Consider the following 27,044-nt stretch of genomic DNA (forward strand, 5'->3'; position numbering starts at 1 on the left):
ACAAGGCGGCAAAGAACAATCCCCACAACACTTGGCCAGGATTGTGCCTGACCAAATCTAATGGGGTGCTGTATGGAATTTAAAACGCAACAGTCCTCTTGAATGCGCTATGGAATGCGTCATAAATTAGAGGTGGGCTCCTTAAAATGTGAAGCGGAAAGTACTATAAAATCCACTACATGATGTTCGACTGAATCCTCTAAAGAATCCCCTCCAAGAGGCTTCTCTCCTGTGAGGACAGAGAGGTAAAAGCAGCCTATAAAAATGTCCAGAAGCAGAACTCCTCTGCAACCTGTTCCCCCGTCTCACTGCTGACAGAGCTGCAGCAGAAGGTAAATCAGTTTCCTTTTTGCTTCTGCTTTCACGCTCTCATGAGTATACCAGTGGTTCAAAGACACATATCCTGCAGTTTCCGTGTTCAAACTCAATCGAAAGGCACACAGTCGAGCCTGCAAACACCAGAGGCCTCCTTGTTTTTAACAAAGCATCCCCATCCATCCCCTGTCAGTGACATATTGCTTCATTAACACTCTTGGCTTTGTGTATATTGACAGCTTTTTCAAAATGGCAGAGAGTAAAAGTGTTTCTGCCGCCTGCTCTGCACCAAAAGGGCTTAAACAGACTATAAAACCCAAACTGAGGCTGATAGTGAAGTGTGATGTGACTGCCACTGTATCCCTGTGCCAAAGTAATAAGTCTGTCTGAGACACGGGGTGAAAAGGTCTCAATCTCCTTAACGCTAGATTAAGGAGCAGCTTGATCAAGGCGTCTTAAGTGCTTCATTTTGGAATCAGGATCAATAGTCACTAAGAAGAATTGAGCTCGGAGCTTCGGTAGGCAGAGCTGATTGAATCGAGGCTAATGACTTCTCAGAAGCGCTTTACAGCAGAGGAATAGCTCATACTGTATATCCTGCTTGGTTTTTTGTTTGTTTTGTCTGTTTATTTCCATTACAACATACAGAAAAGTTTATTTGATTCCCGCGCTCAATTTCCTATAGCAAGCAGACAACACAGTAACACAGTGCCATATTAGCATGGGAATGCTAACACACACTGGTGAAAAACATGTTTGCTACCCGGAGCGACGAAAACAGTAAGGCTAGGATGTGACAAATAGCACGGGGTCAATCCAGACCTATTTTGAAGACCCGTGAAAACCTGTGCTTGTTTTTCTTGGCTCCCATTAACTGCCCAACCAATTATGTCTATCAACGGTGCGCCCACCCTCTATCGCCATGATCCGACCAATCCCCACCCTGTCTCTGTGGTTTCAGGGTGAAACCCAACTGAGGAGTGCCCAGAATTAACCAGGATTAGCCTTGGATTGTCGGGGATTACTCAGGCTGGAGAGGGATTAAGTATGATTGCCAGTTTGGGGTGGGGGGTGCTGCGTGTGAGGCTGTGTGCGCTGCACATTGAGGTGAACAAGTTGTGAAATATATATGGTGATGTTTGCTTAGCATGTGTAACATGTAGTGTTGACTTAACTTGCAGTATGTAGCACGTTACACAAGATGCAGTCGATCTGAAGTGCTTCACAACACACAAAAAGGAAAACTGAACAAAAGAAACAGAAGAAAAATGATTTTAAAAAAATAACAACAGATTGAAGATAATGATAATAGTAATCACAAATAGATTATGAAACAACAAACCCCTTGGCACAGATTTGTGAAAGTCCCCCCCCATCTTATTACATAGAAACAGGACAGCCAGGCTGAGGTAAAAGATACAAAATGACTACTAACCACACAGCCATTTTGTGCCTTCAACTGTATATCTTGCAGATGTATTGCGTCATTTTGTATCTCTTTGTAGCCATATTGCAGCTCCCTTTACTTACCTTCGGGGATATTTTGTGTCTGTGGTCATTTTGCATCTCAATTTGGTTGTTTCTTTCTGGGATGTATTGCAGGTGAGGATGCAGGACCTCTGACCCTTGACCCCCTGACAGGCCTGTTTGAAGTAATACTTCCATGATAACAGCAACATGCACTGCCTGGACCATAAAGTCCAGACAACACTCGCTATGATTAGTTGAATGTCCATTTTATTAACCCCTTAAACCCAAGGCTAGCTGTGAAAAAAAAAAACTAAATCCACCTGACAAAAAATACTAAAAGTCAGTCAGTAACAGCTGCAAAATTATAAAACCAAGAAGAACAACATTAGGCTCTATGGTTCAGACACACTTCAGAGAATTTTGAAATACAGTAATTTTCCTTATCACCAGGCCAGGGAGAAATTTGAAAAACTCCAATTTACAATGAACATTTTTACTTTCACCTAATCAAAGCTGTAAATTGGAGAGTAAATATCAGTCCTATAACAGTGAGTCAGTAACACTAACATGGACTGAACCTGTTTGAAACATTTTCACCTTCAACTTCCCCAAATTTAACAGAGTAGAAATGAAGCACAACAATACTACATCCATTTTAGTCACTGTGGTGCTAAGAGGCCACTTCACTGAATATGTCACACTCTGCGACCTCATGGTGGACAGGTATGGTGTGGTTGCAGTACAGGGAGCTCCAGGATGGAAAAGGTTAACTATCAAGCAAAGAAGTGTGAAAATGTCTAGAAACAGATTGTTCCTCTTTAGTTTGATAGGATCTGGCACATGGATGCATTTTATATTTGCTGTTGTGAACATTTGAGGCTTTTCTCTCCTCACACACAAAGCTCCATTAAGAGAATTGTTAGTAACAGAGAGACAGCAAGAGGGAAAGAGTGCAAAGGGTTACATCATTCTCGTTGCTATGCAACACAAACTGGATAATTTGCAATAGATGTAATTAGTGTTAGCTAGGTTACCCAGAATAAAAAAGGGACAAGGGGATGGAAAATAATAATAATCAAGAAAATTAGCCATTGCTCTGTTATTGCCACTCTAAAACGGAGGATGTGGGCTCATGGCATCACACTGAAGAGAACACACAGTTTCTGACCATTCAAAAGGCTGTTTGTAGTTGGGATCTCAATAAAAAAACGCAAAACATAAAACACAAAATAACAGCAGCTCACAGAATGATGTGATCAAGCATACAGTAAGCATCCTAAAGGCAACCCTTCTCAGCCTAACTCAGTTAGCAGGACTGAACTACACTGCACAGATGACTGTTATTGTGTCCATTCTCTGCATGTTCATTTGCAATACCAAGACAAATAGCAGGAGAGTCACTTAAAAAATCAGCTCTAAATTAAGATGTTCCTCAACTATGGAAATAATGGTGGAATTTTTATGGGAAATATAATTTTCTTCAAGCTTGACTTTACTTGATGCTGCTGCTTCGACTCTGACTGTTCTTTGCTTCTTGTCAGTCACCCAGCTTAAATGTTACAGTACTGCCCTGGTACCCCCTTAAAGGTGGCACCTGCAATATTGGAATAAGATTGTTGATATTTAGGATGTTAGCATATTTAGATAGCATGTGCCAGAATTGACATTTTTCCACTGCCCCCTGTAGCCCATCACTCCTTCCAGGCTCTGTGCCACTGTCCTGTGCATGAGCACCAATGGAACCGTGTCTTGTAAACCTATTCCCAATTCAGAATAACCAATTAACCTACCTTGTCTTTGGACTGTGGGAGGAAGGCATCTGCTGACCAGCAGGTTCAAATCCAAAAATCTTCTTGCTGTGAGGTGACAGAGCTGACCACTGCATCACCATGCTGCTCTACTTTTTAAGTCAAAAGGCAATTTCATGTTCAGTATTCAATGTGTATTCTCTGGTTGGAGGTGAACTGAGCAGCATTTATAGAAAGACGATGTAGTTCAAAGTCATACTGCCCTGCCAGAGGTGTCTTCTTGACCAGTATGCTCACACCCAGGCACATTGAAAAAAGGAGAGAAGTGTAAGAATTCCATGTATAGACAGATCTGTGTGTCCACAGGCCATTAGCTAACCACTGGACTGACTATCCCCTGACTCAGTGAAAGCAGCAGTGTGTCAGGGTCAAACTCAGTCACTATTTATGTATAATATACAGTAGTGGAGCTGGATAAAGTGCAGCGGGTTCCCTGTAGAGGAGCAGGGTGGATGTGTGGACAGATTCAGTCACCGTTTTCTCTGCAGCAGTCCATCTCCTCCTGCATTAGCAGAAAGGCAAAGGCTGAGAGCAGTGGGAGCAGGCTCCTCCACTTCAGAATCACTCTTTCTGACAAGTTAATATATACACTGAGGCTAGGATGGGCAGCTGTGTGCCAAAGAAAGCTGCGAATCTGCAGGTTTCATTCCAGCCAAAGGCACCGCTGGAGGATTTCACTGATCAGCTCCTCCTCAGTGACTGACGGTGTGATAATCAGCTCTGCTATAAAGCCTTTGATTGCCATTGTAACGTTCAAACCGTCATCCTTCTCATTGCGGTGTGATGGTCCAATCCTGCGCCAGAGTCACATTTATATATTGAACACATGCTGGTCTCTGAATCATTGAAGTGATTGTCAAGGCGTTCCTTGATATTTCTTTTTGTCATGTTGTCCGTTTTGCTGCACTTAGTCATAAAATACTGCTAATGTTGTTTAACAGCATGTTTGTTTATAGATGGGATGTCAGTGCCTTCCTAACTGCTGCAAAAATTAAAGATTTTTCTTATCTGACACTTACGGAGTTTCATATGATGCAAACTTAGGGAACCAATTCTGTGAACTTGCAAGGTGAGACTTCCTCTAAAAGTAATCTTTAGAATAATGTTATGGTTTGTGTGTGTATGGCTGAATTACTCCAATATTACAACTTGTCATTATGTAGTGTAGAGTAGTTTCACAGTGTTTGAATAGAGTTGTTGGTGAGCTGGTGTGCTGAGCTGCAGTGAGGAGGGGTAGGTGGAGAACAAGGCAGGGACTTGTTATGCAGGCAACACCACAGAGTTACATCTAAGCCATTTTCAGGCATCAATGGATTACTTTCATGTCAAAAGACAAAAACATAAAGGTGAAGTGACATGAAAGTTTTGCTACCGGGCGTCCGTATAGCTCAACGGGTTAAGCGGGTGACCCACGTACAAGCGCTAGTCCCCGACGTAGCGACCCGGGTTTGATTCCTGCTCGTGGCCGTTTGCTGCATGTCTTCCCCTGACTCTTCTCCCCTGTTTCCTGTCTGTCTCCACAAAGGCAAAAAAAAGAAAGAGAAAATTTTGCTACCAGTCACTGGTAGAGTGAGACGGGTGAGTTGCTTCTTTTCTCCACCCTCTCTGGTATCAATGTGCCAATCTAATAAAACAAAATTTAACAGCCACACAAAAAGCAGCCTCCAAAAAAATCACACACCTGAATCAACGCTTCTCACAATAAGAACATCAGAACCTTCCTGACAGGAGGATTCATTATGGGACTGTATTACTTTTAGCTCAGTGTACTGTATCTAATAAACTGGCAACTGAGTGTGTATGGACTTAAGCAAAAGATCAATGTTAAACCTTATTTGCTGAAAGACTAGAAAAACAAAAAAGAAAGAAGAAATCAAATTTTAGTCTGTTTTTGTCAACGTTATAATTATTAATTCAATTTAGTTTGACTGAATACGTATTTATCATCAAATTTATTCTCTTTTTCATTTGATGAATTGCACACTGGTGTCTATTCAGATCCATACTGGAAACTGATTCATCTCGATCAGTTTCCACACATATGAATATGAATGAGCTTTGTCAGGGAGCTACGGTACATCAAGTTTAAAGAACTCCAGAGGACTTTGATAGCTTCATTTTGCTTTACCTTGTTGATGATTCATTGGAACCTTATTGCTCTCCTGTGTTGAGATAAAGCTGACAATCAGAAATCATTGCATTTGGGCACAGAAATTGGAACGCTGAGTGGGACATATCACCACCAGAGTTTCCCTATTAGCAGTTTCAATACAGAAATGTCAGTCTCTGTCTGTATAGAATGCCACTTTAACAGAAGACAATGCAGAGTAGAGAGCTGCCACATAATAGTAACCGTACAATATATCAGCAGGTGAAGGAACAGCAGTCTACTGTTGTGGTGTACTGTAATTGTTGCTCTTGTAGTTGTATGGAGCACCCCCCCACCCCCTCTTTTCACACACCCACGTACACACACACACACACACACACACACACACACACACACACACACACACCCACACACACACACACCCACACACACGACTGCTAATCACAGCTTGGTACAGGTAGTGAGGCATTGGGACTACTGGTGATTGAGCCTCCCTGGTGGATTGGAAGCAGGAATCTGACAGACACAGATAAAAGGCTGTTTGGAGTTGCCTGCAGCATCAAACAGCATCAGCCGCCTCCCCACCTCCTCCTGCTTCTCCTCCTTACCATCACCTCCCCTCTCTTCATTTTTCTCTCTTTTGGTTTACTCTGTTGCCATGGCTACGCTCAGCCAGAGCTGTCATGTTGTGGAGGAACCTGTCAGGGCGCCACTCTCAGATCACCTGATGCGGGTCGCCTCCACCGGCGGCCTCTTTCAGACGGCGTCATCGTTCAATTTTGCTTTGATTAAGTCTGCTCTCCGTAGCACGCCGCGGCTGACGAGTGCAGTCGGTCTATTTCGTAGCCAAGCGTTGAGCTTGTGCAATTTTGTCGACCTGGTATTTTGGAGAGGACCCCTCTGAACAGCAGAAAAAAAACCATAAATACACCTCGCCTATCCAATTTCCACGACTGTGAAGCGAGTCTAGTCAAAGCAGCGTGATTTGAGTGGAGGATGGGATGAAATTACCTGTTAGGAGTCATGCTGTAGGGAAGGGTGCATGGGGAGGGGGCTTTTCTACATGAATGAAAATAGTAGTAGGTAGGATACAAGACTGATTTGAAACCCACTTAAAGCTGAATTCCTCTTGTAAACATTTTGCGAGAAACCTATTACCTGCTGTTCTGGATGCTGTGCTTTTCAAAATACGCTGCAACAACAAAGAGCCATCACCTCTTTTAGCTGGCTGTCCAGTTCACAGCCATGTGGCTCTGTGTGTGTGTGTGTGTGTGCGCGTGTGTGTGTGTGTGTGTGTGTGTGTGTGTGTGTGTGTGTGTGTGTGTGTGTGTGTGTGTGTGTGTGTGTGTGTGTGTGTGTGTGTGTGTGTGTGTGTGTGTTGAAGTTGAAATGTAAGCGGAACCTCCATCCTGTTTATTTCTGAAATCTGCCTGCTTTTCAGTGTGACTGACTGACTGACTGACTGAATGAATGAATGAGGGGAGGAGGGGGTGGAAGTCCTGTAAGGTGATGAGAGGATGGATGTGGAGAGGGAGAGAATGAGCAATGTCGTGATCAAGAGGGGCTGGGACACAGAGAGGGAGATGAATGGGGCTGAGAGCAGGAAAATTGGACAGGAGGCGGAGAGTGAATGAAGATAGAGAATGGCTCGAGATATCAGGAGACAGAGATTGTGAGCTATGTGCAGGTAATAAACAAGGCAGAAATAGATAGATATCTCCAGAGAGGAAAAAGAAAAGTGTGTGATTGCGTGCATGAGGTACATGGTTGGGCGGGGGGTTTGTTCCTCCCCAAAGATCAGAAAAGGAAAAAAAGCAAAAGAGAGGGAAAGAAAGAGAGGGCGGAAAGGCAAAGGGAAGAAAGCTGGAGAGAGTGTGAATAATGACACAAGCAGGAAAGATTTGGATGAACATGCTGTACTTAGACTAACTTGGCCAGCTGAGATGATGTGTATCACTGCTAAGCTCTCCTTTAGGCAGGCTTAGATCTCATCAACTCACTCCAGGTTGGCACTGGCTTCAAATGCTGCTGCGGAGCCCTGGATTAACTATACAGCCGTCACTCAGACACTTAAACAGGGGTCTGGAAAGGCTTATCCTATATACCCCCCCGCCGCACTCCACACCCACCCACAACCACCACATCCGTCCCCCCTTCAAAGCTACTCGCAGTAAGACTTCAGCGTAACAATATCCGCCATGGTTGCCTACGGTCATGTTAATTGTGCCATGATTTTAAAAGAGGTTAAATGAGCATGTCCCTCCCCTCCTCCTTCCCCCTTCCATTTACTTCCCCTCTATCTTATTTCAGGCCTGTGTATGAGTGTTTCTTTTTTCATTCTGGTGCTCTTCCAGATCTTCCTCTGCCAAATCACGCCTCCCCCCATTCCTCCCTCCCTCTCTCCGTCTCTGGCTGGATCTCAGGCTTTCATATTTGGAGGCCCTGCAATCGATATGGGCTGTCTGTGATTGGGTTGCCTCGCGTGATTCATTTCTGTAACCTTGGTGATGGTTTGATGTGGAGGCTGCACCCATGTCCATATTATGACTCAGTGAACGCGTGTGGAGAGGAGATGCTGGTCAAGGGAGGTATCGATTGGTCCTCCATTCTGCCTGCCCTCTTTGCTCTCCCCTCCATCTCCGCTTTTTCTTTATCCATCTTTTTTCTCACTTGCCGTGCAGGCTTGATAGTTTGGCCATAATTTGAAATGACTTTGTGTTCTCAAGAAATGATTATTTAACCCTAAATGTTCCATTGAGTGTTAATATTTATCTCTTTTCTCTTCTCTCGCTTTCCTCCCTCTTTCTCCCTCCCATCTCTCTCTCTCGTTCCAGAACTCGATCAGACACAACCTGTCCCTTCACAGTCGCTTCATTCGGGTGCAAAATGAAGGGACGGGAAAGAGTTCCTGGTGGATGCTCAACCCAGAAGGTGGAAAAATGGGGAAAGGTCCCAGACGACGTGCAGCCTCGATAGACAACGGCAACCGCTACCTGAAGACCAAAGGTCGCATCAGTCGGAAGAGAGCAGGGGCTGTTGGCCTTGGACGGGCTCAAGGTCAGGGAGCTGGACCGGCAATGCAAGGCTCGCCAGAGCATGGCAGTCCAGCAGGGAAAGGAGGTGTGGGCATGGGTGGTGAGGAGTACGACACCTGGACAGACCTTCATTCCCGCACTTCATCTTCTGCCTCCACGCTGAGTGGCTGCCTGTCCCCAATCCTAGCTGAGGCAGAGGCTGATGAACCAGAGGAGGGTGGACTTTCCTGTTCAGCTTCTCCACGATTATACCCCAGCCCCACCAGCACCCGTTCCCCAGCCTTGGGTACTGGGGGCCACTGCCCCACTGTGGAGCTGCCTCAACTGACCGACCTGACAGGGGCTATCAGTCTAGATGAAAGTGGCTACCCTCAGCCACCGCAAATCAAATGCAATGGTTATCCCTATGTGCCTGGGCCCAAGGCAGAGGGCTCCTACTGTGGGCCCATGTATGGACAGGCTTCCATGGGCATGCTCCGGCACCACACTCCCATGGAGACCATCCAGGAGAACAAGCCAGTCAGCTTCCAGCGCCCAATGAGGGGCTACTCAGAGAACAACGCCCTGCAGAGTCTGCTCACTGGAGGTCCTCCATACTGCAACAAAGACACAGTGCTGGGCCAGGAACGGGAGACACACACACTAATGACACAGGGAACCAATGGCGTTCACAGCCAGCACAATCACAATCAGAATCGCAGCCACAATCATAACCACAATCACAGCCAGGAGCACGCTCACAATCCCAGTCTACACAATGGCCATGGCTCAGTCCTTGACCAGAACACAACCCACCATCAGAACCACAATCAGGGTCACAAACACCAAGCCAGCCTCGACTACAGCCACAGCCACAAGCCCCACCCTGCCCATGACTATGGTCCGAGTCATGAGCATGGTCATGGTAACAAAGTGAATCCCAGCCATGATCACAGCTCTCGCTCCAGTCAGAATCACATGCACAATCATACCCCTCACAACCCTCATAACCCTATGCACAGTGGACCTCACCATCAAGCTCTGTCCCCACGGGTGAGCACTGACATCCTGCAGCCCTACAGTCTCAAGACCTCTAACCACTATGGGCCCCGCCCCCACCTCCCAACATCCCCTTCCCTGCCACCCAACCCTGCTGGAGTCATGGACGTTCCCCAGGACCCCTGCCGCCTGGCGTCCGCGCCTCACCCCCGTCACCAGCCATACCCCGGAGCTCACCATCAGGGTATGACTGACTCCTGGCATGGTTACTACCATAACAACCACCAGCCGGGGAATGCTGGTTACCAGGGGCAACAGCACAACACCCACAGTAGAATGGCTGCCAGCTTGGAAATGGAGAATGTCCCTAATAGTCTGGACTGTGATGTGGACTCCATCCTGCTCAGTGACTTTATGGACACAGACAGCATGGACTTCAACTTTGATGGTTCTCTGTCCCAGGGAGTGGGAATGGGGATGGGCATGAGTTTAGGAGCTTTTGCCTGCCCTCCACCGGCGCACAGCAACCAGAGCTGGGTGCCAGGATGAACTCAGGCCCAAGGGTTTGGAAAGACACATGACCAGAACGCTCGCCTACTGGGCTAAGCTGCTGGTGGGCTGTACCCTTGGACTGACTGACTGTGATTCTGTTTCTCTGAGACAATATGTATTGTCATTTTGTTTCCTGGGGACTCCCTACATTCCCACATCGTGTTCTTTCTCTCTCTCCAGCCCTGTTTATAAAGCCTTCTGTCTCTACATTGACCCTGCCCCCAATGAGCCCAGTGCTAAAGTGACACCCCCTATTCATGCCCTTCAGTTTTGTTTTGTTGTGTTTTTTTATGCTCTCCTCCCAGTCTCATCCTGCCTGTCCTAAGCTCTCAAGCACTTTACATCCATCTTTTCATACAGATGCAGTAACACAAAGACCAGGCAAAGTCACGTTGTGTGTTGGCTTAAGTTTAATGTATGCAATCCACTTTTACGGTATTATCTCCTTCGACAAAGGAGGTGTTGTTTTGACTTGAGAACATGATCAAACAGCTGCATGAATACATTCAATGTAGAGGTGCTCTCAGAATGCGGGTTAAAAGGCAAGGGGGGCTTTGAGGTTTAAGGAGGAAGAAAAAAGGACTTTTTTAAGAAAAAGAGGGAATAAGAACTAAAGGGATGGAGGTATAGGAAAGAAAGGAACTCGAGGGTCAGTGTGATTTCTCCTCTCCCTAGTGGACGGTGGTGTCTCCTATTGCGACTCAGTGAAGGAGGACAGTCATGCATCAGGCAACCATCAGCGCCACTCCATTGAAATGCAACGTCCCTTCTTTAATCTCCAAAGTAATGCCAGAGTGATGCATCACTATTGCAAATCTAATGCGCCACTCTGTGTTTTTTCAACCCCCCTTCTCCCTCTTCAACTCCGGACACACCGGCTTAATGTGTTTTGGCGAAAGTGATGATTAAAGTCACTCTGCACTAAATGGGGGAGGGATTGAAAGGGGTGGTGTTGGGGAGGGGGGCAGTGAGGGTAGATGATAGGAGAGGAGAAATGCAAATATTCCCTCTGTGCCTCTTCCTCTCCATTTTGTGGATTTATGTAGCTTTCCCCGTAATGAAATAAGCAACGATCAGAGCCTGCTGTACATCCTGAGGAGCTCTCTGATTGGCCTGCACTGGGCTGCCTCAGCGTGGCACCTTCACCGGCTGACCCCAGAACAGCTTAGCGAGCAGCTGCGGTCAGGCCAGGATGTTGATGGAGCTGCCGTCCTCAGACCCCCGGCAACCTTGTCTAATTCACTAACACCCAGGTTCAAGCCCACTATGTGCTTTTACTCCTGTGAATTGCTCACTGATGAACAGCGTCAGCAGATTACTATTTGGTGCTATCTCCTCTTCCCAGACTCCCTCCTATCGCGCCGCCCCATCCCGAGGTTACGCGGAGGGTAAACAAGAGTAATTAACCGCCAAACAAGATGGATGATTTATGCAAGTGCATGTATTCGCTCATTGGCACAAAGTCATAATTCTTCCCCCCCACCAAGCACAAGGAAGGCGATTTTTGAGAGGTGGTGCCCAGCGACAAGGTAAAGCGGCTGGCAAGTGTCGTGCTTACAGTGTCCTTCAAGTCCTTCAAGCATCCTCTACAAGCGTTTTAGCCCCGTCCTGGCCATAGCTTTACTTTGCTGTCGTCTTTTCTTGTGCTCGTTCTGTGATTGTGCAGTTGTCTGTCCTGTTTCAATACAACGTGGATAGGAGCTTTCGTGTGCATTTTATTTTCTTCGGTCATAGTGGGAAAGCAGTCAAAAGGGGGCAATTGTTAACCCTTGTTCTGGCACCTGTCCCACTTAAGATAGAGAGAATAGGAACAAGAGAGAGAAGAAAGGTAGATAGATACAGAGAGATACTGAATAGGAGGGAAGGAGCTAGATGAGTAGGCAGGATCTGTGAGACTGTTAGAGATTTTCCAGCTCAGTAGCTTTCTGTAGAATTGGCTGTTTCAATCAGGCCAAATGTCAAGTGCTACTCAGCCAGCTCCAGTGAGCTTTGACCAGAAAGCCACTTCTCCCTCCTGATCAAGGACAATGACGGGTATTTCCATACACATTTCTTTTGATTTCTTCTTCCCTTTTCATGAGTTCAGATGGCCCATTGTTGTAACCCAACTGTAATTTGTTCTCTGGCCTGTGTGCACTTGTGTGTCAAGCTTCTCGTGGGTGTGCGAGCGCGTGTGCGTGTGTGTAGCACAGTGATGTACAAGACCTGATTAAGGGAATATTGTTGAGAAGTAACTTGCCCTGGTATTGTCCATGCCTGGCTGAGTGCAGCATACATAATATATACAGTTTATATTTATTGGTTAGGGAGATGGGTCTGTGGAGGACCACTCAGACCCCTCACTGCTTTGTCTTCTTGATGACAAAGAGGCAGAATGCTATTTCAGTTTGACTACATTTCATTCTGTATATAATCTATATTGAGAAAATTGTATTATAATTTTTTTGAAAATATCAATTTCTTTTCTAAAATGATGTATCTGCTCATCTGGTGAACGTAAAATAAAAACAAATAAGAACATATATGTTTTTCGTGTTTGTTTTTGCATACACAACCACATGTGCACTGTCCTCAGGTGTATCTTGCCCAAGTGAACTGTGAGGGTGCTTTTACACCTGTAATTCAGTTCATTTGATCTCAATGAAGGAAAGAAATGACACCTGAATCTACACCAGAATATTGCTGGGTTTTAGTTTTGGTTTAATTCGTGTTCACATTGACTTTTTACTAATTACTCAAGAAGAGTGAATATGGAGTCATAGAGACTGATGTGGAACTCACTCAAGGGAGTAGAGTGATGCCATCAGAACTAGTGCTCCACTTGTAATATGTATATTTATGTTTTCAGGTAGACAAATAACTAATTACAAGATACATTACTATTACCAGGCTGCAAATCATTGTATAATTAAGGGGTAAGTAAAGGATAGAAAATGGAAAATAAATATTTTTAGGTATAATGCTGGTAATATTTTCTTTTATGGACCTAATGAACAAAGTCCACAGATGACAAAAACATAACTGACTGTGCATAGATGTTACCATGGTAACCAAATGAACTACATAAACATATACACTACCAGTCAAACGTTTGGACACACCTTCTCATTCAATGTTTATTTAGCTGTTGTATTTTCTACATTGTATATTAATACTGAAGATTAACACTTTTTTGGTTTACAACAAAATTTCATATGTATTCTTTTATAGTTTTGATGTATTCAGTATTAATCTACAATGTATGAAATAAATAAAAACCACTGAATGTAAAGGTATGTCCAAACTTTTGACTGGTAGTGTATATCACTTGAAAAGCTTGATAAGGAAATCGCTTCCTCAAAAGTTTATAAGCAGCATCTGCGTCTGGAAACATGATCATACTGGTAAACACATGTGAAGTCAGTGGCTCAGGGAGGACATGAAGCAGTTGCCATATATTGCCTATAACTCATAGAACCTGCATCAAACTGGTTTGTTACAACTTAGGCCTTATTTTTGTAGGTTTTGCATCATTTTTAGCAGTTATAACATTGCAGTGCAACTGTCAAAATGTGAAAACAAGAAGTTCCAGGGCGTTGATTAGTCAAGCATCCAGAGGATATGATGTTTTGTACAGGTTCAAAATTTATTGCTAAACCATTTTATTTGCACTAAAACTAATAGTTATTCTGCCTAAAACATTGGAAATAAATTTTCATTGCAAATGAAAACTTTAGGCATGTACAACAATGGTGAGTGAGGTCAAAGCTGATCTGAGAAATCAGTCTGTAAACTGCTACTGGTAATAACTTCAGTGTTTGCCTTTGTTTTCTCCTCTAGTAAAGTTTGACTTACCAGTTACCAACATGTCTGATGTGACTGAGTGAAGACCCCATCTTAGCTGTTAACTTATTTATTTATTTATTAATCTTTATTTAACTAGGAGATTCACAATCCCTTTTTCAAGGAAGTCCTGGCAGCAGCAAATATTAAACACAGTTAAAACACAATTAAGACACTAGTAAAAACAAAAAGATTCAATTTACAAGCTAATTATTACAAAGTGCATGTTGTGGAGTCGGCCTCAAGAACTCGCACTTTAGATTTAGAAACGCTCAATGAGATTAACTCGGTTAGTGTCCAGTCCTTCTGCAACATATTCTATGCAAAAGGTGCAGACTAAACAAAATCCTTTTTTCCCCAATTCAGTTCGGATATATGGAACAGAAAGCAACAAATGATCTTGTGAACGGAGAGAGTGAAGATCAGAACTTTTCTGTGCAGTAAAGGAGCAAATGTAGGTAACTTACTGAGTACATGATTACAAGCAATACATGCAAAGAAAGGATGACAAAACTACAAAAAATAAGATCAATGTTGTAAAAACCTAGTAATGGCTGTTAACTTTTGAGTTACATTATATTAAAAAAAATCCCTGATCACTAATTTCGAGGATTTCACATTAACAGCTAATTTGCTGTTTAGTTAACATCAGTTTGGTGATATATCACAAGACACGTCATTACCTTTATTTCTACAGCTGTGTGTGCCTGTGCATGAATGTCTGTGGAGCACATATGTACATATGTGTGTTTGTGTGTGTAAACGTGTTTATGGGAGTGTGGGAGACTTTATGGAGAGTTAAACACACCATTGTATCACCCCAGACCTCAGTTTTGTGATTGTCTGAGTGTGAATTTGCTGCAAACTCCCTGCATGCGTATGTGGATGTGTGTGTGTGTGTTGGGGAGTGTGTCTAGTCTAGCGCCTGTGTGATAAGGCTCGTTAGCAACCCGATGCCGTGCCACAGCTGTGTCCGTCCCAGCGGAGGCTTCTGCACTGAGGGACTGACTGCATCTGCACCGCCATACTGTGCAACACACACACACACACACACACACACACACACACACACACACACACACACACACACACACACACACACACACACACACACACACGACCATGTCCCTATCACCCCTCACCTCTGTTGCTGTGTGTGGCATGAGTCTGCAGAGAAGGAGACTCAAAGCAATACATAGTTAATTAGCAGCGGCTCACCTGACAAGATGGCTGATCCCTGTACACCTGGGAAGATGGCAGCACTTGGCACTGCACGCACACATACACACACACTCACACACACGCACGCTGTCAGAAGCCAATAACAGCTCTCCATCATCTTCAGCTCATGCCGTTCTATAAAATATGCCTCTCGGTTGCTAGTTAGTTCATCTGTTAGAGGGAAGAAGAAGGTTAGTATGAGACAGAATGCATAATAAGGACGGGCTCCTGCTGCACTCCATGCAAATGTGAAGCCTGATGTGTCAGAGCCTTGATGGATCTGTTCTGACAGACACGGTGACAGCCCGGTGACAGCAACTTAAAAACCTACACTCCTTCTCCCTCTCCCTTTCTCCCTCCTCGTATATATTTACAACTAGAGCATCTTAATGCACTTTTCCTCCCTAATCTCCCATGTTCCTCTGCAGCTAGTTCAGAGACGTCCCCATATTTCACAGGATATGGAATTTTGTGATCTGACAAAGGTTGTAGGCTGATATGCGAGCTCTGTACTGGTGTGTGATATCTGCATAAACTGTACGATAGTGTGTAATGTGCAGGGTCTGTCACTAAATATTACTGAGAGATTGAAATTCTTCACTGAACCGCAGGAAACTACTCTTCTTATCAGTCTCCCGTAGTATTAATCATGCAGTCTAGTGGTGTTGTTTCTAAAATAAATTGCAAATAACTGATTATGATTAAAATGGTTGTTGTGCTTTATATAATTATTACAGTACAGTCTAACAAAAGAATCATAAATTCTATGGAAAAAGCTGTGTTATTAATACATGACAATTGAAATCAGATTCATTTGATTTCATGAGAAGATTGTAACTGATAATTAGTTTAACTGTGAATCAAAATTCAAATAATCATTTTGCCCCAACCTGTTAAAGAATAAAGAAGTTGCAATTTTCCCAACCTCAGTGTTATCTGCAGATATGTACAACTCCCAGAAGTTGTACCAAAGATGGGTAAGACTTTTTATCTGAACTAACCTTAACCCCAAACTGTGTTTAATGTGCAGTTACTGTATGTAGCAACAACTGTATGTAACAACAACTCATGGTTGCTGGTTGTCATAGTAACACAACACACTTTCTGGCTCAGAGTCAGCAATTGAAGGACTGGACAATGGAGCTCAAAGACATGCTGATGCAACTCAGCTCTCAACACAGTGGAGAGTAACTCAGTCTGAGGTAAGAATACAGGGTGGATACATGCACAGCACATGGGCAGAGGTGGCCACGATGACTGGATTGGAACATCACTTTCAGGGCAAGACTTGTTGGTGCTAATGGTCAGCAATGGCAATTTCCGAACAACCGTGGTAGGATGGGATTCCTGAGATCAGATTGGAGGTGTTGGTTCTGAAGGTTGAGCAAAGTTATCTACTGAAGGAAGCTCAATGTATCAAACTGCTCCCAATGGTCTAACCAGGATGATGAATGGTAATTAGCTGCCAACCAGTGTAAAACAGGCCACCAATTAGGTTTAGAGGTCTCACATTTGTGTTCACAGATAAACTAAAACGTTATGACCAATAACAGAAGACATGAGCAACGCTGGTTATCTAAGTGAAGAGTGAGGCGGGTTTAAAGACCTGAGAGACTTTGGTAAGGGCTAAACCTGAACAGCCAGACAACTTGGTCAGAATAGTGCTGATACGGCAAGGTTTGTGGGGTGCTGCCAGTCAGCAGTGGTGGATCCCTACTGAGGGACACTACCTCCGATGACAAAGTGGGTATGTGGTGAAACAAGCCTGATCAACAGCACCTGGTGTGAACATATTTGTGTTAGATACCACAAGGCACCTTTACAGGTCTTGTAGTGTGAAAGCCTTAGTGGGTCAGAGCTAGTGCTGTCATTGTACCAAAACTGTAACTTCGATATTTACCTAAATATACTTATACTAATAGTGAAACAATACCACAGAAAAAAAATCTAAAAGCAGAAAACTAATGGAATAACAAATGAAACCGAACATCTATCCATCCATTATCTATACACGCTTAATCCTCATTAGGGTTGCAGGGGGCTGGAGTCTATCCCAGCTGACTTAGGGTGGAGGCAGGGGACACCTGGACAGAACTATCACAGGGCTACACATAGAGACAAACAACTACACTCGCATTCACACCTACAGATAATTTAAAGGTAGTGGGAGACGGGAATCTATAAAACAACAGGAATGAATTACTGTACCACAGTGTGTTCACACATTCCTATATCCTACTAGAACTGGAGGAACTCCTCATTAAGACCAGCTCTTTACACGTTCACGTCTCTCCACCTTCACATGTCACACTGCTGCTGAGAAAAGGTTAAATCCTTGCAGAGTCAAGTGTAGCAGTACTTTAGTGCACATTTTATTCACCTACTTTCACTCTTTCAGCAGGAATTCAGTTGATCATTTATAACCAGTGTTGTTGATCTGCAGACTGTAAACGGCAGATTTTTAGTAGATTGTAGTAAACTGAGTTAACATTAATGGCAACCTGTTGCTCTTTGAAGTCTTTGAACAAGTCAGCATATCTGCCAGAGAGATACTTTGCCTAGGTTGATGTTTTGACTCACTTGGTTGCGGTTTAAAACAGTCTTTCAGTTTTACGGAAAGGCTTTTGAACTATAAAGAAAATAATGCCTTATTGTTCTTTGTGCATCTATTTTGCGGACAATCTGGACAGCCGGCGGGAGCATTTGTTTTTGCAACCTCCTGTTTTGTCACCATGAAAGCTGCAGTGTGCTTAGGAGAGAAGAAAAAAGCGGTTGGCACACCCACTATGCCTACAGAGAGTGGTAGCAGAGCACTGCACACTGCACTGCTGTGGAAAAGCAAAGATACTCATAGGCTTCTATTAAAACACTGTCATTCTTTAAGTTCCAATACTAATAAAAGGGGAATAGAATGGTTTTCAGTGGTAGAGTATTGTGATACCTTTCTAGTATCGGTGTGTTATGCCACACTAATTGGATCTGTTTTGGTGTCAAGCAAAGGATCAGCAACATATTATAGATTAGTGGTCATAATACTTTGACTAATCACTGTGTAAGTGTGGTCAAACTGTGATCCAGGTCTTTGTAGAATGTGTGTTATTATATAATCATGATCGACATCTTCCGGCCAATCAGAAAATATTTTTTTTCACGGTGATGCCATGAAGGGGGTCTATGTGCTTGAAGTAAATGTTAATGATCTCAACCCATAAAATAGCATGCAAACCGCAGAGACAACCCTTTATGTATCTTTGTGTATTTATCTAATTTGATATCCACAGAGGACATAAACTGTAACACTGGTGGTCAGCGGACATACTGTACAGTAATGTGTCATGATCCAGTGACCCCATGCAGCTCCCAGCGAGCCACTGGGATGGGCTGATGGGACTTCCTGCTGGTGAGTGCGTTGCTGTGCGCTCACTGCTGTGGTTTATTACAGCAGAGCCTCCCCAGGGATTCAGCTGATGGCGAACATCAAAGCCATGCCTGGCATATTAGAACAGCGAGGATGTGGGTGGAGGTCATCTCCAATGAATTCTGCCTCATATATGGGACAAACGCCTTCAGCACGTTGCACAAATGCTCATTATCAATTCATGGAACCATTGAACGCTCCCTGTCTCTCTTCAAATTCTGTTTTTTTTTCTGGTCTTTAAAGAGAACCGAGTGTGTTTTTTTTTTCTTTTTTGAGCATGAATTTCGACAATTCAAACTTCCGCTCAATGACAAGCTACTAGTCCCATGCTAGAAAAAGATCCCATGTGTTTGAAGCATCTAGGCCGCTCCATCTTTTTGATCAGCAGCTCGGCTGTGAATTCTGCAGATCAGAAAGTGGATCAGAGGCTCCCTGGGGACCGCCATTTACGCCTGCCACCAGCAGAGGATAGAGAACGTAATTAAGAGTTTGTTAAGATGCCCAAATTCCTTCTCATTTCCACCCGCCTCCTTCCATCCGCCTCCCATCCCTCCTCCTCCTGCTCCCAGTAGCTCTGATCTCGCCGCAGATTAAACCTCTCATTCCCCGAGAAGACGGAGCCATGGAGGGGAGCTGCATCTCCAGCCACACAGGCTGATTATCTTAAAGAGTAATTAGTGAGTGTGACAATCCCAGAGACGGAGCGCTGTGTCGACATGATGGAGATGGATTATTCTGACTGGGGTGTACACAGGCCCCTCTGAAAGGCACAAGAAAGAGGAGTGCATGTGTTGCATGTGTGTTAATTATCAGTGTCACTCATTCTTTATGTGTCTTTATGTGCTTGTTAGTAATTACTGTTCATGTATGTGTATGTATCAGTGTCAGTCAATCAGCAAGCAACTTTCAAACCACCGCAAGGCAACAATTATCCCCTCAATAATACGCGGCTCGGGCTTAGTACACACGGTATGAGATTTGATACTGAATGCTAATTGATCTGAAAGTTGATTGTTACTTATATGGGGGAGGATGAAGACTTGAAAACCAATTTTTCCTGCATAGAGATGTGTCTGGGTCAGTCAGTAGGAGAATATTTTTAATATTAGCTTTTCTGGTCTTATCCACAGGGGGAAAAAAGACAAGGGAATTATCATATCATATATGTTGGTAAAGTGGACCTATCAGCAGTTATCAACGTATCACTCCTTATTGTACTGTCCCTTCTTCAACTCAGCATAATGTAAATATTAAAGATGAAGCATTTTAATCATGTAATGTAAAGAGAAGTAACTGAAGAGTGTAAATAGTTATTAGAAGGGAATTTGTAGCCATTTTCTAAATGTTATGCATCAAAAAAATGGCCTGCATCACACAGACTATTTCTTATTTAGAAGCTCGCAGAATTTAAATTGAATAAATATCAAGGGTAACTCTTGTATAGAAAAAAATTCCATTACATTGGAAATATTTAAACCAATTAGAGAGAGGTGTTTATGCATGTCTGAAATGATGTTCAGTGATGATACACACAAGGAAGGTTTAAAATATATTTTCACATGATATACTTTAGACTTTAAAACATTATGTCAGTAAAATCAAGTAATGTAATTTAGGTTAGCGTGATTGAACATACTGCATAATTCTAAACTACACGAATACTACAATGTCTTGTACACACTCTTTTTTTACCCATGCATTTGCGCAAACATAACACTAAGTCATTAAGACACTTACAAATGACAGGCAGTAACAAAGACTTTGCTTTTCATTAACCGTTGAATTCAACTTTGGGTTGTTAGCAGCCCAGTGATTGTATTTTTCTGGTGTTACAGTAGCATGACAGCCACCTGGGTTACAGCTTTAATCCAGAACAGCACTGTCTTACCTCTTGAAAGATTTGAACACAGCAGTTCTGCAAATCAACAGCAGACCATTTAAAGCAGAGTCATAACAAAGAAAAGTCACCTGAGATACACTCTGAATGGCACAATAATGAAAATATGTCCAATTAGCACTCATGTGGGAATTTTAAATAGTTACCTCAACTGCCTCCCCCCCTCCTCCTATAAATGCAAAAAAAAAGAAGAAATTCCTGGCCTGATTTTCAACTTGGGAAGCCAGAGGATCACACAAAAATGTTAAAACTGCCGTGGTCATAGCAGGAGGAAAAGAGAGAGGTGAAGCGACTCCCAAAAGCTTCAGAATCAAAACTGCTTCAGCTGAGAGACACACAAAAATGCTGTACATGTCTTGTCTGTCCATTTGCTCTCAACTGCAAAACAGTAGAGTGGTGTGAACTTTGTGCCAAACACACAACTGTGATTAATGATTTCTGTGCTGACTAATTTAGGTTCAGTCACTCTACACTATAAAAAATGTTCATAATTTTACTGTAAAAAAAACTGTCAAACCATGACAGTAAAAATCTGCAAACTCTAAAACAGTTTGATCCAGTTTATATAACACTGAATCACCGTAAATAAGGTAATCAGGAGAAAAATGTATTATTATTATTATTTTATTTTTGTTTTACATTTTTTCTCTTGAAAAAATACATTTCCCTACTCTGGCACAGTTATTTAATGAAAAAATGCCATAATATGTATAACATCAATACTGTAATTTTTGCATTTATTTCCAGGAAAATATGTACGTACTGATAACGGAAACATGCTGTAATATTTATAACAAGTAACATGGCGATTTTTGCATTTATTTCTTGTAAAAAATACAGTTTACACCTGTCAGATTGATTCACTTTTGTGTCAATAATGGACATATGCCTTAATATTTATGACAGCCAGAACTGCAATTTTTGCATAATTATATAATATTCATTGCTAAAAATACACATAGTAAATGTTGAATACACCAACTGTTGTGCTAATAATGGAAAAATGCTTTTTTTGGCATTTTCATGTAAATTTTCAAGCAAAACAAATATTTTTTTAAAGGTTAAAACTTTTCTTTTTACAATAAAATATGGAATGAAGCAAATTTTTTTAAACCGCAAATGGAAGAAAATGTTTTACTGTAATTTTACGGCAGCATTCTGGCAAACACAACTGCTGGAATTTTACTTTAATTTTTTATTTTATTTTTTTTTACAGTGTAAGAGAAGTCACAGTGGGCTGTGTGAGGATAAGACCGTAGAAACGTGACATTTCCTAAGTGATTAAAACAAAGATTTATGTATTTCTTATTACTAAAAATAGACTGTGGAAGGTTACAAACTGCTCATATTTTAATGTTATATTGCCTTATAATGTACCTCATCACAGTGTTGGCTCACAGGAAACATGAGGGATGGATGGATTTATGAACAGCCCAGTGGGCCTCTGGTTCTGTTGAAGGATGGACACATCAATCAGACAACAAAATGACAACAGGCAGCATCAGAAAATGAACTGATTGTAACAGCAACTGGCTTACAAAGGTTTTGGCAAAATTTGACAGTTTGAAGTGAATATTGGGAATTGCTGCTCCAATTCCTTCCACAGTCCTATGATGTCCAGACTGCCATTCTCCTTCCATCCACCAGATGCCCTCGAACTTTCTTCCCCATCCAGTCACCAGACACTCTCACCTACCTGCCCTGTAGTAACCTCTGAGGCTCTTCTCACTTCTTTATTTTGTGCCACTTATTTTCCTTTGTCCTCTGCCCTCTTGCCTGTGATTTGGAAATCGATCGTAGTGTAGCATCTTGAATGCAATCTCATATCCTAAAATGGCAATCAAATTTTTAGCTTAAGTTCAGAAGCAGGACCACACCTTAGTCCCTCCCCTTCCTGTCGTACATCTATACATACCACTCTGCCCTTCCCACTTGTTCATTCTCACTTCTTATGCTCCACTCACCCTCCCTTCGCTTCTCCTCTCTCCTCCTTTTCCCAGAAGGTCCACCGGCCTGGGAGCTGCTGCTGACCCATGATGAGGCTTCCCCTACACCGCAGCAGCTCAACTCAGTCATCATCAGCAAAACACTCATTTGCATTCAATAAACAATCGATCTTCAAGTTGATGATGTGGTCCTTGCTAGTGAAATACATCTTGAAGAGAAAGTAGGGAGGAGAAAATAGGCTTGCACAGGTGTATCCTCACTGTGTCCTTTTTAGTGCACAGGTGTAGCTCTACAAGCACTTGTATACAATATTCATGGCGATACTATGAGATATTAGAAGCCAATACATATAATCTATCATGAACACAGTACTGCACTGGGCTGTAACAGAACAATGGACGGCTGATGCAGCAGTGCCTTAAGTCGTATTTAACTGACTTCTCTGTCCTAGTGTCTTGTCCTCACCTCCTCTTGCATCTCAGACAGACTAAGACAGGAGAAGGAGAAGAGAAGAAATAAGTCAAATATGTACAAACTGACAAATGAGAAGAGGGGCTGATCTCTGGATTTACCACACCCACTCACATACCTGCTTCTTATTCCCTCAACATCCACCTCAGTCTTCATACGAGCTCTAACTGCACTGTTCTTACCTGCCTGGTTGTCCAGGATTTGGGTCCTCTTTTCTGTTAACCCACTCAGTTGTGAAAACACTTGAGAATGATTACTAGCAAGTGCATCTATGTAAAATAGTGTTTCGAATAATCAGAACAGCATGTACGTCGATACAGTGTATTCACTTTTCGCTGTATGATTTTGTCATTATACCCAACAATGCCTCAGAATCCACAAATTTCCTCCCAGCTCACTCCTAATATTTTAAATTGTAATATTTATTCAGTGAGTTTCAGACAAAGCCTGTCATTGACTCTTACATGTTTCTTACAGCCAAGCATTCATTGCACATCTCACTGAAGAAACAAAGCCAAGTGTATGTTTATCAGCCAGTGTTCCATTGTTTGCAGAGTGATATTTATTAGGCTTTTCTTTCTTTAAATACAATTGACGATTGTCTCTTGGAAGAAATAAATAAAAATTCCATTTGTCCAGATATTACCTTGTGGTCCGCCTGCTGTCTGCAGCTGCTCATTGATATGCTGTCTTTGTTCTCTGCATCTTTGCTCACATGTGATAATTGTCAAAATCCTTGTGCAACACCCCAGTTTTAGATCATTGTTTTGATAAAACAAGAATACTGGGCTTTTTGGAGGGGGTGAAGTGCTCAAAATTCAAATATGACATAAAAGCGTGAGAACTTTTATTGTAATTAGTGCAGGATGGGCTGCTTAAATCATTATACTGCTGTTTACAGCTGTTTACTTGGCATTAAACATAAAGAACACAACACAAATACATGCATTAATGTATATCACAATCATGCTGCCTTTTTCTTTTTTTTAAAAAAGTTAGAGTAAAATTAAAGTAAATGTTAGCATGGTAACATGTTAAACAAAGATGGTGAAAAGGGTAAACATTACAAAAACACAAAACACAAAAGCATTGTCATTGTGGGATTGTTAGCATGTAGTTAACTGCATTGTCTTACATAGTTTATTAGCCACTGGGTGCCATTCTTCTAACTAGCTGATTGCTAGTAAGCATAATTACAGAATTACAAAAACAAGAAAAGCACTCAGAGAGCACAGTACTCCACCAAGGCTGCTCAGTTATTGTATCATTTCCGACGGCTGAAATCTTGAAAAAATTTGTGGCAGAAATCACGGCATCATAGAATGTCGCCATTTAATATAGATGTACCCACAAACAAAATGACCTTGCGCTGACCACAGGCATCTGTTATGCATGTGTACATTGTGTACGGATACTGAATCACATGACCTAAATATGTAGCTTGTGGCCAAAATTGATAGGACTCGGAAACACCCCCACAATTTAATCAGTTGTTCCTTGTATAATTTCCAACAGATAAGATAAGTCTGCAGCGGTTGATTTGTAGTAGGATCGCAGTCATGTGATCGTCATCAGGCAGCTGACGTAGTGTTCACTTGTTGTCATAGTTACAGTGATGCCGTGCAGCTATCTCACAATGATACAGAAATCTTTAACAAATCCATGGATCCAGACTATAAGCCGCGTCACTGCCAAAATCTAATCACTTGGTCCTCGTGTCATTTCTGACCCTCCCTGAAAATTTAATCTAAATCCGCTAGTCCATTTTTGAGTAATGTTTGAGTATTGAGAAACAGACAAACAGATGGACAGACAAACGTACGCCAACTGTCACATAACTACGCCATTCCTAGGTGGAGTAATGCATTTTGTCCTGTTTCTTCTCAAGCAGCCACACAATTTAAGATGATGGATTCAGTATTTAATGTTAAATGACACATTGTGCATGAAATAATTTGGTTTTAATTTTATTCAATCCACAATGATCTAACGATCATGCAAAAGGTGTCTGTTATGATTGTCCAAGAGGCTCAGGCGCAGAAAATGAACAGACAGATAAAGGATGCAATAAAGGTGCTTTATTTACAAAATCTCCAAAAAGAACTACAAGTCTATAACTAAGAACTACAACAGGAAATATTTTAAACAGGAAACGAATGCAAGCCTTCGGATAATCTCCTGGTGACTACTAGAGGCAAGGAGGACTAAATACAAAATCCTGAAACCAGTAACTCACATAGGGTAACACCCAGGCAAGAAAGATACAATAATATTATGAACGAGAATACAGGACTAAACTCAAGGTGAAGCTACTACTAGGAAGCTTAGAATATTGTCGGAGAAAACCGAAAGTACTTGGAGTACGTTTTAACGTGACTCTAATACGAAGTAATATTTTCAAGATGCTAGATCAATAACTCACGAATACAAAACTAGATTTAAGATTCAAGATCATAACTCACGAATACAAAACTAGATTCAGGATTCTAGATCTATAACTCACGAATACAAAGCTAGATGCTCGAACAGGGCTCATAGCTGTAAGCGGCAGGTGGATCTTGGCAGTTGGTTTTGAGCCTGAACGACGAATGGCAAGCTACAGCGACAGGTGAGTATGGATGGACGCCAGGATGGAGGAAACCTCATAGGTGAGTGTTTCCAGAACGCTGGATGGAACAGAGTACTGGAGGTGACGTTGAAACCAGGATGAACGAAGCAGGAGCAGGTGAACCCGAAACTGGAACAAAGGAGGACAACCAGAATTACCAGGAGAAGGAGAATACAAAAATTGTGGCTGGAATAACATTCAGAGATCAGCACTGAGAGGTGAGTGGCGTCTGGTTTTATAGTGGTGAGAGTGGAGCTTGATTGGCAGATCTCCAACTGCTCCTGCACCAGCTGATGATGATTGTTAAAGAGAGACACTTGCTGCTGCAACTGCACTGCTGACAAACCTATAAAGGAAGAAGAGGCGGAGAAAGAGGGAGAGGGCACTACCTAGGCCTGGCAGCTGCCAGCCTGACAGTCTAAGCATTGCCTAAAATCTGAGATATTGGATACCCACCCATAGGATGTTAACACACCTATAGTCTAGGGTCAGTTTGAGTCATGAATATACCTCTGTAAAATATTACTTAATTCAGATTCAGATCACTTTATTTGTCCCTGAGGGGTAATTTAAAAAGGCATGAAAGTAGCTGGAGAAATGCACATCCAATAACACTCACAGTACGGCAGACAACATTCACAGATAAAGCATATGTTATAAAACACATGAATAAATAAGTTATAAATTATAAAATTGTGCACTATTGAAAGTAATCATTCGTGGAATTGCATTGGAACTTATAGCCATTCTGCATTGAAGAGCTGGACCGTCCTGGGGAGGAAGGTTGTCTTTCTCCTCTACGTCTTACAGCCAGGACAGTGGAGTCTGCTTCCTGAGCGAAGCCCCTCAAACTCTGGAAACATATACAGGGGGTCCATAAAGTCTCTTTACAATTTTAAGAATTTATTACAAAGGCAGATGATAAGATATCTCAACCAGATTTGCTTTATTGTAAACAGTGGTTGTCAAAGTTTTTTCGGCCTCATTTAATACACCTCTAGATAGGCACCATTAGTTGCATGAAGCACATCAAGACGGTACTCGATTTCTTGCCATTTTCGCTGTAGCATAGCCTCATCAGTGGTGGCAATGGCATCAGAAATCTTTTGCTTCAAGTCAGTAGTGTCCCGTATCTTTGTTCGATACACGATATCTTTAACATAACCCCATAGAAAGAAGTCCAAGGGAGTGATATCTGGTGAACGCGGTGTCCAAGGAATTGGTCCATCCCTTCCAATCCACCGGTCTGAGGAATAGCCATTTTTTAGGGTTTCATTTAACAGTACCTCTTTCACCAACAGGATTCCTGAAACACACAATTTCAATGTGATTACAAATTGTAATAAACACTGATTACAATAAAGTAAATCTGGTTAAGATATCTTATCAACT

The 27,044-nt window shown here is 42.4% G+C and overlaps 1 protein-coding gene across 1 annotated transcript in view; it reads left to right on the forward strand.

Annotated features, from left to right (window-relative positions):
• Positions 1-12,790, forward strand: part of foxo6b (forkhead box O6 b) — a 50,644-nt gene extending 37,854 nt beyond the window's left edge. Inside the window, exon 2 of the mRNA XM_023265514.3 lies at positions 8,538-12,790. Within this exon, the coding sequence (XP_023121282.1) occupies positions 8,538-10,265 (1,728 nt within the window). The 3' untranslated portion in view covers positions 10,266-12,790. The remainder of the gene's footprint in view (positions 1-8,537) is intronic.
• The last annotated feature ends 14,254 nt before the right edge of the window (positions 12,791-27,044 follow it).

This window comes from Amphiprion ocellaris, chromosome 15, assembly GCF_022539595.1.
Source record: "Amphiprion ocellaris isolate individual 3 ecotype Okinawa chromosome 15, ASM2253959v1, whole genome shotgun sequence".
NCBI lineage: Eukaryota > Metazoa > Chordata > Actinopteri > Pomacentridae > Amphiprion > Amphiprion ocellaris.